The sequence below is a fragment of the Erithacus rubecula genome, assembly GCF_903797595.1.
Source record: "Erithacus rubecula genome assembly, chromosome: W".
In the NCBI taxonomy this organism is placed as follows: Eukaryota; Metazoa; Chordata; class Aves; order Passeriformes; family Muscicapidae; genus Erithacus; species Erithacus rubecula.
In genome coordinates this window covers 1,121,800-1,139,813 of record NC_136690.1, presented here as the reverse complement: position 1 = coordinate 1,139,813, position 18,014 = coordinate 1,121,800, and the positions used below count along the sequence as shown (strand labels likewise).

General features: G+C 46.1%; 1 protein-coding gene across 1 annotated transcript in view; it reads left to right on the top strand.

The window, feature by feature from the left end:
- LOC306814058 (CBP80/20-dependent translation initiation factor-like) overlaps positions 1-8,373 on the top strand; it is a gene marked incomplete at both ends in the record, with an annotated part of 276,253 nt that extends 267,880 nt beyond the window's left edge. Inside the window, 2 exons of the mRNA XM_079329768.1 lie at positions 5,701-5,754; positions 8,158-8,373. Coding sequence (XP_079185894.1) covers positions 5,701-5,754; positions 8,158-8,373 — 270 coding nt within the window. The remainder of the gene's footprint in view (positions 1-5,700; positions 5,755-8,157) is intronic.
- Between the last annotated feature and the right edge of the window lie 9,641 nt (positions 8,374-18,014).

Sequence of the window (18,014 nt, the reverse complement as noted above, 5' to 3'; positions counted from 1 at the left end):
CTGCTCCTCTTCTCACAAGGGATGAGGTGGAATTCCTCATTGAACAACTTATGGGCTGGGCCGTGGACTGATATCTGTCCACTGTAGCTATCCAGAGATATCTGGAGGCTGGCATTGCTTTGTAGCAAATTTTCAAACATGTCTTTGGTTAACCTCTCAGGAGAGTTCCTCCCTTCCTCAGAAAGTTTTACCGGAAGGTGGATGCATGCAAAGTCACAACTTGCCAGCTCACGCAGTCTCATTCTTGCCTTTTGAATCAACTGAGCCATCAGCTCCTGTGGCTGAGTGATGGTTTTGGATCTTTGGTGGGAGAGGAAGACCCATTCTATGATTAAGAGTGAATCTTTCTGCCCCTCAATTCACTGGAACATTAGACCATGCAGGTGTGGAAGTTTTCCCAAAACAATGAATTTGAAAGGCAACTCACGCTGATAGCGGTGAGCCTGCCTCTCTGCTAATGCACAAATAATTTCCAATTTATGTGGGACAATAGTCCGTGAAATAATTTCCAAGCCCAGATACTTCCAAGGTGGCATCTTTTGAATTTTGTTTTCCTGCAATTGAAATCCAGCAGAGGTTAAAACTTTAACCACTAGGTCAAGTGTGTTTTGGAGTATTAAGTTGTTGGCAGCACACACTAATACATCATCTAAATATTGCAAGATATTATGAGACAGGATATTTTTTCTTTCATAATCATAGGAGCTATTTCAATTTCTAAGGGTGTGTGTGCTGTGTCTCCCACAACGAAATTACTCACTCTCCATTTCCATGTGAAATACCGTCATGTCTAATATGCTGCTTGACAGGTCCACTGTTACAATTGTCCAGACAGTAGACTTGAAATGAAAACCCTTGGTAGTCTCCAGCCTGACACGGCCACAAGGCTGCTGGACCTGGTTAATAGAACATTTGACATTTAATTAGTTTTGTATACCCACACCTTTTATCCCATCCCCCCCCCTTTGTTTTTAAGAGAGAGGCTTTTTCCACAGTAGTACTTGCTGCATTTGTGTCATAGCGCTGAATGTTAAAAGCGAGCTGGCGCTTTCTACTCTTTTTTTTTTTTTTTCTTTTTTTTTTTTTTTTTTGGTTAAGAGGGCAGTCCCTAGAAAAATGTCCTTGCTTTTTACACTGGAAGCAGGTGACATTCTGCAGCTGTTCAGGTGACACTGGGTGCTTCCTCTCTTGTGGTGCTTCAGCTGCTGCAGGCTTGGATGGTGCTGGCCTGGGATTTCTGGATCATGGACTTGCCTCTCAATCTGTGAGCGAAGTCTATCTACTAACTGCAAAAAAATCTCAGAAGCATATTGTTTAACATCAATATAATCTTTGGAATTGTCAGGGCTTTGGTGAATTTCTGTTAAAAGAACCATTAAAGAACGTTTCCAAATATTAAACCATATGTCATATTCTGAGGGAGTTAGCAAGCACCTGAAAAGGTCCTTCAATTTATGGGGAACTAATCCATTTGAGGTAAAAGTTGCTTTCATCCTGCCCTTAAAAATTTCACTTTCATGGCCAAAATTTTTCTATGATTTACAAATATTTTTTTTCTTATCATGGTAAGACAAAGGTTGATAAACTTTATTACCATTTTTCTTCTACCCGTATAAACTACAGGAGTAACGGAGGGTACATAATTTTCCAAGTTTTGAGCTTTAGGGCTAGGTGTATCTTTATCTATCAGCCTAGGAGGCAATGCAGTTTCTCCCTCCGGAGGGACAGAGTCCCTGCTGTTAACCGAAGTTTTTTTTTTTTTTTTTTTTTTTTCAGTGACTGTCTGTAGCCTCCGGGCACTCAGTCTGGCACTCGCTGTAATCAGAAGGGTTAGAAGCTGTAACTTGAGCCGGGAAGAAGCGACTAGCCAAACCTGTTGGTGTAGTTAGACGGTAGCAGGAACGGGTCAGGAGGGTATGGGGGGAAGGGGTCAGAGAAGGGGATTGAGGAGGAGAAAGGGTTAAGAGATGAAGAAATTGAAGCGTGGTTGCCACCATTAGAAACGTGGTCCCCCCCGTGAGACAAAGGAAAGTTTCTTGCCGAACTATTCTGAGGTAAACTGAGGGAAAGAGACGGGAACACAGAGAATCCTGTAGCAGGCTGTTCAAAATTTTCAGAACTTGGGTAGCTGGAGGGGAGTGGCTTAGTATTTTCTGGTTTTTCTGGTTTTTCACTGTTTCCAGGGACAGGAGATTTTGGAGGAGAGGAGGGGGGATGGTTTAAAGAATTTGTTTGTGGCTGTCTTTTATTTTCGGTTTCCAATAAGCATTTGTGTACTTGTAAAAATATTGGAAGAAACACAGCAGCTTTAGAGTCAAATTTTTCTACTTTACATGTTAATAATTTTCCCACATTATCCCAAAATGAAACTGAATTTATATTTTGTAATTTGCAGTCTGGAATTTTAGAAAACAGCCAGAAAACAAAAGACCTTAACCGTTTTTTAGAAACTGTAATTTTTTCAGCATGCAAAATTCCTTGAATTTGAGAAAAAACACTCTTTTGATATGCAGTTAACTCAGCGCCCATTGTTGTTCCAAAGAGAGCTGCACAACGCCTCTCACTTCCACGCACACCCCACAACACGCACGACTCTGTCCCGCCGGCCGTGCCGAGCCTGGGGGAACCCTGCAGCCTTGCACTGCTTTCGGGGGGTTTCCCAGTCACTGCACAATGCCTGAGCCGTGAGCAGCTGCGTTCCGAACAGGTTTTTCTTGCGGTTTCCGCGGAAACTGCGGAGGAGCCGCCCCGCTGAAATCGCGGCTGCTGCTGAGGCGCTCCAGGCTGCTAGCCCGCCCTGGCACCGCGCCCGCCACCAGTCTGCATGGGGGAACCCCCCCTCCCCTTTCCTAGGGGCACTGGGGTTCACGCCTCCCACGAGGGACTTTACCTGTCCTGCAGACCTGGCTGTTGTGTGGTTCGTGAAAGCTGCCTGTCTTCGAGCCGACTTAGTTCGGCGCTAAAGCAAGCTACCGGCTCTGTCCTCCTGCCTGGGGCTGTATAAACACAGCTACCAAGCACGGAGGTAGTTGATCGAACGAACGAGCGGAAAATCCTGAAACTGGGATTCCAGCTACCTGTGGGTTCTTAATACAAGCCCCAACGTTGCAATGCCAACTGCTACAAACTGTAACTTCTTCCTATTGTATCAATAAGAAGTAGCTAGGTCTAGCATATGAGACAAGCACGAGGATCAAAAGAGTGGCTCTTTGCCTTTTCTTTATTGCATGGTGGTAGCAGGGCAAAAGAGGAAGCGCATCTCAGGTCTTGGCTTTTTCTAGGAAAGGGTCAGGGAGGGGATTTCTGGCTGTCTGCCAATAGGATAAGGACAGGAGGGACAGGTAAGACATTCCTTATACCTCTGGTATCGGATTACAACAGGAAACAGCCCTTGGAAATAAATGAGTCCAGGAGAAATGGTTGAGGTTCAAAGCAGAGTTCCTGAGGGCACAGGAATAGACTGTCCTTGTGTGCTGAAAGACGTGTTGATGAGGCAAGCGTCCAGTCTGGATGAGCAAGGAGGTTTTGAATGAACTTAGAAATAAAAAAAAAGATGTATCATCTTTTGAAGGAGGGACTGATTTCTCAGGAAATATTTAAGGGACCTGCTAGGGCATGTAAAAAAAATTAGGGAAGTCAAAGCTCAGTTTTAACTTAACTTGGCAACTTCTGTTGAAAATAATAAAAGAGTTTTTACAAATATATTAATGGTAAAAAGAAGGGTATAACCAACCTCTGTTCCTTATTGGATGAGGCAGGCAACCTAGTAACTAAAGATGAGGAAAAGGCGGAAATGCTTAATGCCTTCTTCACCTCAGCCTTTAGTGGCAAGACAGCTTGTTCTCAAGACCACTGTCCTCAGAGGTTGGTAAGTGGTGCCAGGGAGCAGAATGGTCCTCTTGTTGTCCAAGAAGAGGCAGTCGGAGAACTGCTGGGACGCTTGGATATTTATATATCAATGGGACCAGATGGGATCCATCCCAGGGTGATGAGGGAGCTGGCAGATGAGCTTGCAAAGCCGCTCTCCATCATTTAGCATGAGTCGTGGCTCACTGGTGAGGTTCCAGATGATTGGAAACTGGCCAATGTGACACCCATTTACAAAAAAGGTAGGAAGGAGGATCCTGGTAACAACAGGCCAGTTAGCCTGACCTCAGTACCAGGTAAGATAATGGAGCAGTTCATAATGAGTGCTATCACACAGCACTTACAGGATGGCCAGGGTATCAGACCCAGTCAGCATGGGTTTACGAAGGGTAGGTCATGTCTGACCAACCTGGTCTCCTTCTATGACCAGGTGACACGCCTGGTGGATGCAGGAAAGGCTGTGGATGTTTTCTAATTAGACTTCAGCAAGGCCTTTGATACTTTCTCCCACAGCATACTCCTGGAGAAGCTGTCAGTGCACGGCTTGGACAGCAGCACTCTTCGATGGGTTAGGAACTGGCTGGATGGCCGGGCCCAGAGAGTGGTGGTGAACAGTGCTGCATCCAGCTGGGGACAGTCACCAGTGGTGTCCCTCAGGACTATGTGCTGGGGCCTGTTCTATTTAATATTTTTATAGACGATATGGATGAGGGCATTGAGTCCTTCATTAGCAAATTTGCAGACGACACTAAGCTGGGAGCTTGTGTTGATCTATTGGAAGGAAGAAGGGCTCTGCAGAGAGACTCAGATCGGTTAGATAGACGGGCAGAGTCCAATAGCATGAAGTTGAATAAGTCTAAGTGCCGAGTTCTACATTTTGGCCTTAAAAATCCCCTACAACGTTACAAGCTGGGGACAGTGTGGCTGGATAGTGTACAGGCGGAAAGGGACCTGGGGGTGCTGGTTGACAGCCGGCTGAATATGAGCCAGCAATGTGCCTTGGTGGCCAAGAAGGCAAACGGCATCCTGGCCTGCATTAGGAATTATGTGGCCAGCAGAAGCAGGGAGGTCATTCTTCCCCTGTACTCGGCATGGGTGAGACCACATCTTGAGTACTGTGTCCAGTTCTGGGGCCCTCAGTTTAGGAAGGATGTTGAGATGCTTGAATGTGTCCAGAGGAGGGCAACAAGGCTGGTGAAGGGCTTGGAACACAAGCCTTATGAGGAACATTTGAAGGAGCTGGGATTGTTTAGCCTGGAGAAGAGGAGGCTTAGAGGTGACCTTATTGCTCTCTACAACTTCCTGAAGGGAGGCTATAGACAGGTGGGGGTCAGTCTCTTCCACCAGGCAGCAACTGACAGAACCAGAGGACACAGTCTCAAGCAATGTCAGGGAAGGTATAGGTTGGATGTTAGGAAAAAACTTTTCACCAAAAGAATAATAAAGTACTGGAACGCTCTTCCCAGAGAGGTGGTGGAATCACCATCTCTGGATGTGTTTAAGAAAAGGCTGGACATGGCACTTGGTGCTATAGTCTAGACTCTGAGTTGAGGTGTTAGGACATAGGTTGGACTCGATGATCTTAGAGGTCTCTTCCAACCTCATTATTCTGTCATTTCTGTGATTTCTGTGATACATTTTACCCTGCATTTTGTCACTGTTTATCTTAATTTTTTATGTTGATTATACCTTTCCTCCCATCCCCTTTCTGATTTTATGTCCTTTCCTCCTGGAACTGGCAAAAGTCAAGCTGGATGAAGACATGAAAGGAAGGTTGTAAGAGAGGAGGAGGTGGTCATGCATTTCTCACCACGTCTCTCTTCTCTTTTGCAGTTGTTGCAATCTCAGAATGTGAAGGAAGATGCTGTGCTTTGCTGCTCCATGGAGGTAGGGAAACACCTGCACCACCTGCCCCAGTACTCATTGCTTTGCCACTTCTGTCCTTGGCCACACACGTCAAGCAGCTAATAAATGTTTCCAAACCCAAACAGCTGTGTTTCTCCTTTGCATTATGGAATCACCAAATAGTTTGGGTTGGAAGGGACCTTTAAAGAGCATCCAATTCAATCCCTTACCATGGGCAGGGACATCTTCAACTAGATCGGGTTTCTCAGAGTCCTGTCCAACCTGACCTTGAATCCCAAACCTGTTTCCAGGAATGATGCATCCACATCTTCTCTAAGCAACCTGTGCCAGTGCATCACCCCCTTTCACAGGTGTAAATGGATTAATTGCACCACCTAATTAGTGGCTTGTTTTCATTTTCTTTTGTTTTTACTCAGAGTTAGGATTAAAAACATGAAGGAGATTAATTTCTCGTTTTTGGACTTGGTTGTTTCTTAAATCTTATCTAACTTACAGTGTTCTGCAACACTTTTAGCTACCAGCTAAAAGCGAGCAAAATGGAGGTGAATCTAGCTAGTTACAAGGTCTTTTAAAGCTAAACAGTCCAATAAAGAATTAACACTTATATTATTTATACTTTAAACCCTATAACCAAACTCGTGACCTGCAGTGCAGCACTAACTATCCAACCAAAAACTACTACTTGAAAGCATGAAGAAGGAAGAAGAAAGAGAAAAAGAGACAATGCCCTAGAACCTCCACCTTGTCCCATACCTATTACTATATTCTGAAACCTCAAATTCAACACCCTTCACCATGTGAAATTACACACTTCTATTTTAATTATACACCCGTGCCTCTAACTCCATCACTCAAATTTGGAAGCCTTCTCCAAGTCCTCAAGTCAAAAGCAGTGTTTCCCTGGGGGTTAGTGTCAGAAAGCATAGAAAGTTCAAAACTCCCAGGCTTCTGAGTTCCAACACACTGGAAAGATTTTTTTCCCAATATCTAATGTAAACAAGCACTTTGTCAGCTTGAAGCCATTGCCCCTTGTCCTATCCCTCCATGCCCTTGTCCAAAATCCCTCTCCAGCTCTCCTGTAGTCCCTTTAAGTAATGGAAGGTGTTCTAAGGTCTCCCTGGTCCCTTCTCTTCTCCATGCTGAACAACCCCATCTATCTCAGCCTGTCATCTTAGGTGAGGTGCTCCAGCCCTCTGACCATTTTTGTGGCCTCCTCTGGACCTTCTTCAACAAGTCCATGTCTTTCCTGTCCTGAGGACCTCAGAGCTGGATGCAGTACTTCAGTTGGGGTCTCATGAGAGCAGAGTAGATAAAAGACACTACTGTGAGATAAGAGATGGCCCTTGAGATTCTATCACTAGACTTTTGATGCATGCACATGGATGCAAAAGGTTTGGTAGTGGGTGTCCCATCACAAAATTATATCATCCTGGTTCCTTCAAATCTCACCCTGCACTTATTTTTTAAGCACAAAAACACCTGTACTGGAGAAAAAAAAAAAGCCCTACCGCTCACACAGACAGGTTTGTTTGGCTCAGCAGTAGATTTTCAGGGAAATTCTGGTACAAATATAAAAGAGTTTCATTAGTATCTTTTTGGGGAATTGATTTGCCTGTGAGAATGGATGCTTTCCTTGCAGAGAGCGATTGAAATTATAGCCCAAATGGTTGAAATTCAGCAAAGTGACAGGCAACTGAGGAGAAGGGTTTGAATTTTTAAGGTGAGGACTTTGAGGAGCTCTGTATTCAAGACCCACTAATCTTCCATGATGGTTGACTCACTGCTGTCCAGTTCCAGCTTGGACCTTCTCCTCTGTGGAACAACATAAGGCTTATGTTGCTCCATGGAGGCTCTTCAAGGAGTAATTTTTAAAGAAAAACCCCTTGACTGTCCTCAGTGAAGCAGCATGGCAGGTATAAATGCAGATCTTGTTAGGGCGGGATTTGTTATGCATTCAGGAGGGTTCTGCTTATTATGATTAATGACTGGGAGTTACTGTGAGCTGTGAATCAGCAAATAAATGAAGAGCCAGGTAGGAAGCAAGAATAACACATCACAGCCTGAAGGGTTTTTTTTACAATAGCATGATTTTTATGTGGGATTTTTTTATTCCCAAAAACAATCCTCCTTTTATGTCAGCAGTAGCTGGACCATTTGCTCCTCTAGCAGCCCAGCACAGATGCTTTTGAAAACCTTGCCCTTCATACTTTTGGAGCCTGCTGCCACATGTTTTTGGTTTTCAAAAGTCCTGATGCCTTTAACCGTGCCTGGTGGCTCTGCCACACCAAGCAGGGAAGAATTGGAGGGATGGAGCATGTTTGTAAAAGCCAGTGGGGTGTCTGAATGTTATAGAATCATAGAATGTCTCAACTTGGGACACACAAGAATTAATAAGCCATGGTTGACCCCTTCTTCTCCTGACAGCTGCAGAGCACTGGCCAACTGCTGGAGGAGCAGCTGCCCGAGATGATGACAGAGCTGTTGGCAATAGCACGTGACAAGATGCTGTGTCCCTCTGAGTCCATGCTGACACGATCCTTGCTGCTGGAGGTCATTGAGCTGCATGCCAACAACTGGAACCCCCTGATGCCCACCATCACTCAGTACTACAACAAGACCATCCAAAAACTGACGGCCTGAGGGGCAGGACAAGGTGGGGTGGGAAGGAACAGGAAGAAGACGTGCACCTTGATGGGATCTGGCAAAAGCTTTTCTGATTTAAATTCCCCAGAAGACCAACTCCCAGCATGCTTGAGAATATATTCATGGGGTGGGGATGGAGAAGTATGTTTCTTTTCCAGCTGCATCAGGTTTCTTTTTCTGAACTCATTGCTCAAGCAGCAGCAACATGTCCCACCAGGTTATTGGTTGACTTTCAAAAGAATACAGAATTTGGAAAAGAAAAAACTCAAACAACTAATCCAAGTGGGGGCTAGTATTGTTTTCATGCTGTCCTCCTGCCTTGCCCTGGCCAACTGTCAGGAAAAAGCAGGCAGCAGATGTCCTGGGAGGACAAAGCTAGATACACACTACACCAGATGCTCATAACTGATGGTTTTTGTCAAGAGGGTGTTGTGCTAGGTTCACCTCCTGTCTTCGAATTTCTGTATGCCCCCCCCACCTACTCGCCACCCCTTCAAAAGTGGATTGGAGTGCAGGATGACTTTCTTATTTGCACAGAGTTTTTTCTTTATTATTTGTGATTTCTTCTTATTTTATTGTATCATTGAATGAACAATTGCAAGCAGCTCAGAGAGGAGGAAAGCAATGCCTTCCCAAAAGCTTACTAATGGTTTATGTGAAGATGCTGAAGCAGGACTATTTTAAAGGACCGCAAAAGCCAATGCAGAAGTAATATAGTCAGTAATCTTCTCAATGGATTGAGAATCGTGTCCTTTGAGCTGGGAGCTCTAAGAAACAGGGAATTCTGTGGCCCTTTCTTTTCAAGTCACCATTATTCCCTCAGCCACTATAACACTTTTTTTTTAATGTAATTTTTTTTTCTATTGAAGACGTGCTTTATTGTAGTTACTGTCATGGTTATAATTATATATTTAAATCCAGGCCTGTTATAGTCGGGCCTAATAACATACCGGGCAAGGGATAAATGAAGGTTAATGTTCTTTGGTGACTGATAAAGAGAAGACAAGCAATGCATGGGAAAAAAAGGAGGAAAAAAGAAGAGGGGAAAAATAGACAAAGCCAAAAATAGAGGTTTTGAACCTGTGTCCTGGTTTGGAGGACAGGCATCTGCCAATAAAGGCAGGAGCTTCTCTTTGAAATGAAGAATGCAAACCCCTTCCCTCCAAATTTATTATAATTTTGAAATTAAGGGGCTCTCAGGCAAAGATATGGGAATTAGGAATAACAGTTCTTTACCAGGAAAACTAAAATAGAAATACAGTATTACAATGAACAAACCCAAAACACTGACAAAGTCAGAATACAACCTGACACCCCGTCAGTCAGGGTGCTGGTAGTAGTCCCATTAAATGGTGGCTACATCCTCCTGGAGTGACAGATGTGGTTCAGTTAAAGAACTGGTCCTTTAGAAGGGTGTAGTTTTCTTCCTAAGGTCCAGTGATGATGTGGAAAGGTCCAGCTCTCCTCTGGAATCCAGTGGAAAGAAGGCTACTTTGGTGTTCAAAATCTCAGTTTTTATCTAGGTAGGAAAGACTTGGCTCCTCCCCCTGGCTGGAGCATCTCCCAATGGAATGATGTAATTTTATCAGTAATACAGTGGGACTTAATGGCCCATTAGCAGATGATGCCTTCCTGGAGGGAGGATGGGTTGTGGAAAAGATAAAGATGACTGCCCCACCTGGTTTTAAAGATGACCCATTAGCAGATAATATGCCCCACAGAGATAAGGATCACTGCCCCACCCGGCTTCAACAGATGATAGAATGCACATTTCTGGTCACATCCTGTACTGCAACCCAAGACAATCTGGCTTCCAACTAGCTGAATTTTCTGTCCAGTGTTTCCAGGTGCGCAGTGTACAAGAGCAACTCTGTCCCGGAGTTGGTGTAAGTGGCACCAAATCATCAAGGGATGGGTGAATTATTCATGGAGGGGAGAGTTTGCCCAGGGGTCTCCAGGTTGCTCCGGGATACCTGGGTTGCTCTGTGCTAGAGCATGCCAAGGGAGAATGCATCTGCTGGGACGTGAAAGCAAGATTCCTCCTGGACAAGGAAATGCCCAAAGGGCAAGGAGGCTGATATGCAGAAATGCCATGCTGCTGCATCCCTCCCCAAATGATGATGATGACTTGGTTATCTCCTTATTTGTTGTCTATTGACACTACTTATTAAAACACAGAATCACAGAATGAACCAGGTTTAAAAAGATCTTCAAGGTCATCGAGTCCAACCTATGACGTAACACTGCCTTGTCAACTAGACCATGGCACTAAGTGCCACATTCAGTCTTTTCTTAAATACCTCCAGGGACAGTGCCTCCACCACCTCCCTGGGCAGCCCATCCTAACATCCAACCATCCTTTCTGTGAAGAACTTCTTCCTAATGAACAACCTAAATGTCCCCTGGCACAGCTTAAGTCGTGATGCTGTGGTTCAATATTATTTGAATTTTCATCTGGTTGTCTGTTGATGCAGTTTTTATTCTGCACATGGAACATCAGTAGCAACCAACAGGAGCTTCAGCTTTTCTGTCTGCCCAGAAAACAGCAAAATGATTGCTGGATGCATTGGACTTGTCTGGAAAATTTATTTTCTGCTCTGTGTATTCAAGCCCGGGAGCTTTGCATGGCACCTTGCATTGGGTCAGCTTCATTAATAGCAATGGTGTTTGATAGAATTATGAGCAGCTGAACTTGATTAAGATCGTTGAAATGGGTTGATTCTGGCTGGATGCCAAGCACCCACCAAGCTGCTCTCCCATTCCCCTCCATAGCTGAGCGAGGAAGAGAAAATATAATGATGGGTTTTTCCCTCTGCTCAGGGAAAGGAATTGTTCCCCTGCTCCAGGTATAGGGTCTCTCCCACGAGACACGGTTCTCTGCGAACTTCTCCAACATGAGTCCATCTCACAAGCAACAGATCTCTGAGAGCTGCTGCAACATGAGTCCATGCCACTGGACACGGTCCTCCCCAAACTTCTGCCATGTGGGTCACCCATCCACAGGGTGCAGTCCTTCAAGGACAGGATGCTCCAGTGTGAACCCCTCTCTCCACGGGTCTCCCAGAGGCTCACAGACACCTCTCAGGCATCCCTCTGCCAGGCATGGGCCTCCTCCATGGGCTGCAGGGGGACAGCTGCTTTACCATGGTCTTTACCACAGGCTGCAGAGGAATCTCAGATCCAGTGCCTGAAGCACCTCCTCCCTCTCCTTCTCCACTGACCTTGGTGTCTGCAGAGCTGTTCCTCTCACATATCCTCACCCCGCTCTTCTCTGGTCACAATTACAACTGCACAATAACTTTTTCTTCTCTTTTTTTTTTTTTTTTTCCTTCTTCTTAAATATGTTACCACAGAGGCATTAACACAATTTCTAATAGATGCAGCCTTGACCAGTGGCACATCTGTATTTGGAGCAGCTAGGGATTGGTTCTGCTGGGCATGGAGGAAGCTTCTAGCAGCTTCTCACAGAAGCCACCTCCATGGCCCCCCTGCTACCAAAAACCAGGCTGATAAACCAACACACCCTCCCACTACCAAAGCTTGGCCATACAAACCCAACACAGTGGTAAAGCTCATCAGTAATATAAGGCTCAGGGTTGTATATGTTGCTCTTGGTTTTTCCCACTCCCTGATTTCTCAGGAAGCAGAAGAAAAGGGGCTTTAACACCCATTGCAGAGCACTCAGGCACAGCATCCATCTTCTGTGAGAAGACCTGGAAACAAATTTTGTCTTGATTTGTTTTATTTAAAGAACAGAGAAGTCCTATAATCCATGACCTCTCTGGGCAACTTGTTCTCGTTATCTGTCACCCTCAATGTAAATAAATTCTTCCTCGTGCTGAAGTGCAACTTCTTGTGTTTTAGTTTATGGCCCTTGCTCCTCATCTTGTTGCTGAGCACCACTGAATAGTCTGGCACCATGCTCTTGGAACCCATGTTTGAGATATTTATATGCATTGATGGCATCCCATCTCAGTTTTCTCTTCTCTAGACTAAACAAAAATAATTGGCAGGGGACAATAAAAAGAGTTTTTTAAAAATATGTTAATGGCAATAGGCAGTGTAGATATAACATCAGCCCTTTCCAGGATGAGGATAGTCATCTCACAAACAGGAACATGGACAAGGTGGAGGTGTTTAACACATTCTTTGCCTCTGTCTTCAACATGTATGACAGACCAAGGGAGTCTCAGTGCCCTGAGCTGGAGGTCCATGACTGTGAGAATGATCAACTCCCAGTCGAACCCAAACTTGTGCAGAATCTACTGCTCCAGCTTGTCCTGGTTTGAAAGGACAGGTGTCTGCCAGTAAGGGCAGAAGTTTCCCTTTGGAATAGAGACTTTGGTTCCACTCCTCCCCCCCAAGTATTATAATTGTTTGAATCAAGGACTCTGAGGCAGAGATAAGGGGGTGGGAATAACAGTTCTTTTACTAATATATCTTACTGTACAAGCAGAAAACAATAGCAGTTGTTAAAATCGCTAACAGAACAGAATAGATAACTCGGTGTCAGTCCCTTTAGATGCAAGCACGTTGTCTCTGTGCTTAGTCCTAGTCCGGATCTGCTGAGGGCAGACGGGAATGGAGGCAGGAGGGGGTGGGGCAGCAGCGGCCACGCCGGTCTCAGGCGGGAATGGGCTGGAGCGGCGGGTCCTCGCTCACCGTGTGTGTTCGGGTGATCAGCTGTGTCCGCAGAGGCAGGAGGCTGGAACGGGGCAGATGCAGGGCAGGTGATCACAGAGGGTCTGGCTCTGCTGTGCTCCGCCGCGTGGCTGAAGATCCCGGACGTTCTCCTCCGAGCTCGCTGGAAACACGAGTCCCCTCCCGGAAGCCTCAGAGGCCCCTCCGGGAGCCGTTCCCACCCACCCCTTTTGTCTGGACTCATCAGAGACCCTGGGTGTAACCTGGCCAGCTCCATTGGCATGATAATGGGAAAAATTCTTTCAATTGACACAGTAACAGAAAAACACTCAACCCCCAACAAGCTTGATCCCTACAAATCTAATAGCCTGATGGGATTCAGCCAAGAATTCTCAAAGACATGGCTGATGTCATTGCAAAACCTCTCTTGATGATTTTTGAGCAATCTTTGGAATCTGGAAAGGTCAGAGCTGTCTTGAAGCTGGCAAACATTGTCTTGATTTTCAAGAAGGGCAAGAAGGACCCTGGAAATTACAGGCCTGTCAGTCTCACATCAGTGTCCAGTAAAATCATGGAAAAGATTATTTTGGGAGGAGTTGACAAACACCTGGATGACAACACAGTCATTGTTCACAGCCAGGAGGGCTTGAGGGGAAAGTCCTGTTTTTTGAACCTGTTTTTCTTCAACAACAGGGTAACCCACCTAGTTGATCTAGGAAAGCCAGTGGATGCAATCTTTTCAGATTTCAGCAAAGTTTTTGATACTGTCTCTCAGGATCCTTCTGGACAAAATGTGCAGCACACAGCTAGATAACCATGTTATACAATGGGTGAGAATGTGGCTCATAGGTCAGGCACAAATAGTTATAGTGAATGGGGTAACATCAGTGTCTTGGTTTGAAAGACAGGTGTCTGCTAAGGAAGGCAGGAGCCTCCCTTGGAATGGAAAATATGACCCACTTCCTTCTGAATTATTAAAATTTTGAAAGTAAGGGGCTTTCAGGCAAAGATATGGGAAAACGAATAACAGTTCTTTACTAGTATGTATAGCAAGGCAAACAGCTACAATGGCAGTGATAAACAGAACCAGAAATGCAGTAACAGCCTTCTTGCTTTCAGGCACTTTCCCCTTTGGTGTCGTTATGGTCACAGCTGGCAGGGGCGCTGGTGGTTCCCAGCCAGGCAGGGCGAGTGTGATGATTCCCCCGCGGCTGCAAGGGGAGCTCTGGTGCGAATTTGGGGATCGCGCAGTAATGTTGGGCATAGCTGGTGGGATGGGATGGAGAAGAAACTTTTTTATGAAGCTCCAGGGGCAGCCAATCCTAATGCCCCCTCTGGATAGCAAAAGGAGCTGTAGCAGGAAACCTCCGGAGAAGCAAGCTGGAACGCTGGAACGGCAGGACCTCCCAGCAGGCAGAGGGTGAAAAGCTACAGCGTAGCACAAACCCGCAGCAATGGCAGAGGTACGGTGGGGGTTGGGCAGTAGCAGGCCAGCTCCCGAATGCAGTAAAAAGCTCCTTGGGCTTTTCTCACTGGCGCTTCGGAGGGTGGGGGCAGCCCCCTGGCAGGAAACAAGGGCCGTCCCAGGTCCTTGCAGGGTGTGCAGTGGCTCTGGGCTTCCCAACAACAGAGCAGCAAAAGAAGCTCAGCCAGCAAGATCAGTCACAGTGCTGAAGCAAAAAAAAAAAAAAAAAAAAAAAAAAAAAAAAAGGCAAAAAGCAGACAAAACCCACAGAAACAACAAGATCCCTGGTCAGAGATACCAGCAGTATGTCCTGTTGAACCGCCCTCCGGAAGAGCGGAGACTGCCTCTTGCCCCATCCCCAACTCCCCCCGGAAACCCTGGCTCAGGTTCCATTCATTGAAACGGCCCCGGAGCCAGGGAGGATGAGGGGTAGGGCCAGGACAGCCACCACCCTGGGCACAAAACAAAACAAAACAGATCAAAGACCCAAAAAATGGGATGGGATAATAAACTATCCCCAAGAGAATCAGGCTGCTCACCGGTCACAAGTGGGGTTTCACAGGGCTCCATGTTAGGCCCAATTCTCTTCAACATCGTCATTAATGACTTGGACAAAGGACTTGAAGGAATACTAAGTAGGTTCCACAGACACACTAAATTGGGAGGAGGTGTCAACTCTCTCAAGACCAGAGAGAGCCTGCAGAGACACCTAGATAAATTAGAGAGATGAACAATCAACAACTGTATGAAGTGCAACAAGGGCAAGTGCTAGGTTCTGCACCTGGGACAGGGCAACCCTGGATGTACTGATAGACTGAGGACCAATAGGCTGGAAAGCAGTGCTGTGGAAAGGGATCCGGGGGTCCTGGTTCATGCAAAGTTAAATATGAGTAAACACTGTGCCCTGACTACCAGGAGAGCTAACCATGTCTTGGAGTGCATCAGGCAAAGCATCACCAGCTGGTCGAAGGAAGTGATTGACCAGCTTTGCTCTGCACTGCCATAGCCTCACCTTGAGTGCTGTGTGCAGTTTTGGGCACCACAATATAAGAAAGACATTAAGCTATTAGCGAGTGTCCAAAGGAGAGCCACGAGGATGGTAAAGGGTCTGAAGGAGAAGCCTTATGAGGAATGGCTGAGGTCACTTGGTTTGTCCAGCCTGGAGGAGACTGAGGGGAGACCTCATTGTGGTCTTCAACATCCTCACAAGGGGAAGCAGAGGGGCGTGTACTGATCACTTCACTCTCATTGACAGTACTTGAGGAAATGTCATGAAGCTGAGTCAGGGGAGGTTTAGGTTGGATATCAGGAAAAGGTTTCTCAACCAGACGGTGGTTGAGCACTGGAACAGGCTCCCCATGGAAGTGGTCACAGCGCCAAGCCTGTCTGAGTTCAAGAAGTGTTTGAACAATGCCCTCATGCACATGGTGTGATTCTTGGGGTGTCCTGTGCAGGGCCAGGAGTTGGACTTGATGATCCTGATGAGTCCCTTCCAACTCAGCATAATTTATGATTCTAAACAGGCACAGCTCCTGCAGTCTCTCCTCATAAGAGAAATGCTACAGACCCCTAATCATCTTTGTGGCTTCCACTGGGCCCTCTCCAGTAGTTAATTTTCTTTCTTGTGTTGAGGAGCACAGAACTGGACACAGTATTCCAGATGTGGCCTCACTAGGGCTGAATAGAGGGGTAGGATCACTTCCCTCGACCTGCTGGCCACACTATTCCCAATGCACCCCAGGATACCATTGGGCCTCTTCGCCAAAAGGGCACATTTCCAGCTCATGGTCAACTTGTCATCCACCAAGACTCCCAGGTTGTTCTTCATGTGGAAGCATTCAGAGGTGAAGTATAAGGCCCAGGGCAGTATTTCTGCTTAAGTATTTCCCTACCCCTTCAAGCCATGGGGTTTTATTCAATTTTCCCATTGGGGGACAATCCTGCAACCCCCACCAACCAGGCTTCGTCCATGATTTTTCCCCCCAACACTGGGATTTTTCCCACTAAAGAACTTTTATGTGAAATCTTATGGTTCTTAATGCCTTGCCATTTATCTTCATTATTAACATATGTTCATCCATCCATTAACTGCTTTGCTACATAAATCGCCCCATTGATGTCTGAGAATCAAAATGTGGACCAAAATTTTTTTATTATCCCAAAATTACATGCTGCCAGTGGTATTTTTCTGAAATCTATCAGCAGGAAGCCAGCAGGCATGCGGCATCATTAACCATGGTACCATGTTGAGAAAAGAGACACTGTGAGGTCAATTGATAGGCATCTGGGGAGCAACACGGGGAATTTTTGGGGGTCCCTGGTGACAGCAGCTAGGAATGTCATTGAGTGTCTTCTTTTTCTCAGCTTTCTTTAGAAACAGTTGCCAAAGAGTGTAATTCTCCAAAGTGTATTTTTGAAGGTGTGAAGCCACAAACATCTCCCCAAATTAGCCAGAACTTATCTTTGATGCTCAATAAAAGTATTCATGTGGGATTTTAGTATGTTGCCCCGATATGACTACATCAGCAAAGGGGAAAACAACCTTCTCGGTCTGAATATGTGTGGGACTGTCATGGTTTGACACTGGCCAAATGCCAGGCACCCAAAAGAGTTGCCTGCTCACCCTCCTGTCCAAGTTTGGGGCAAATTTTAGGAAAAAGACCTCCAAAGGGCCCCCTCCCCCCCTTACAATTCCTTCCTTCACCAAGCTCGGAAAGAATTTTCTTCAGGGGAAAGTGGAAAAAACTTTTTATTAACAAAATACAAAAGAAACACTTCCCAGCACAGACCCAGATTGAGATGAACTCGGCAGATCTTCGCCGGGAAGGGCAGCAGAGCTTCTTTGGCAGACTTCCAGAGGTGGTCTCCGAAGTTCAGATCCGTTTCCTCTGAAGCCGGTGCAAATCTTAGGGATGGGGTGGGGGGGGGGGAAAGGGAGAGGGGCAGTTTAGGCAGCCGGGGGGAAAGCAGCTGAAGCAGCAGAGGGGAGGGGGGCAGGGGGGCAGCAGAAGCAGCAGTAAGCAGCAGCGAGCAGCAGCAAAAAGCCCCAAAAGCCGAAAAACACCCGGCTAGATAAAACAGCCCGGGGGAGGGGCCGGCAGCTCCATGGTGGGGGGTAGGGAAAGGAGATAGTCAAAACATAACCCATAACACCTCCCTTGCCACAGCTGGGTAGAGGAGAGGAAAAAAATTTACAAAGGGTTCATGAGCTGAGATAAGGACCAGAAGAAACACTTCAAGGGCAAAACCAGGCTCAACTTAAGGTTGAAAAGTGAATTTATTGCTAATAGAATCAGAGTAGGATACGAAGAAGCAAAATAAGCCCTTAAAACACCTTTTTTTCCCCAGCCCCTCCCTCCTTCCCACTAACAGTGCAGGGAGACAGGGCATGGGGGTTTTTAGGTCAGTTCATCATTGAGATTTTCTTCCATTGTTCTGGGATAGGAGTCCTTCCCCTGTGAGACCATGGGGTCCATCCCACGGGAGACAGTTCTCCATGAAGTTTTCCAGTGTGGGTCTAATCTCATGAGCA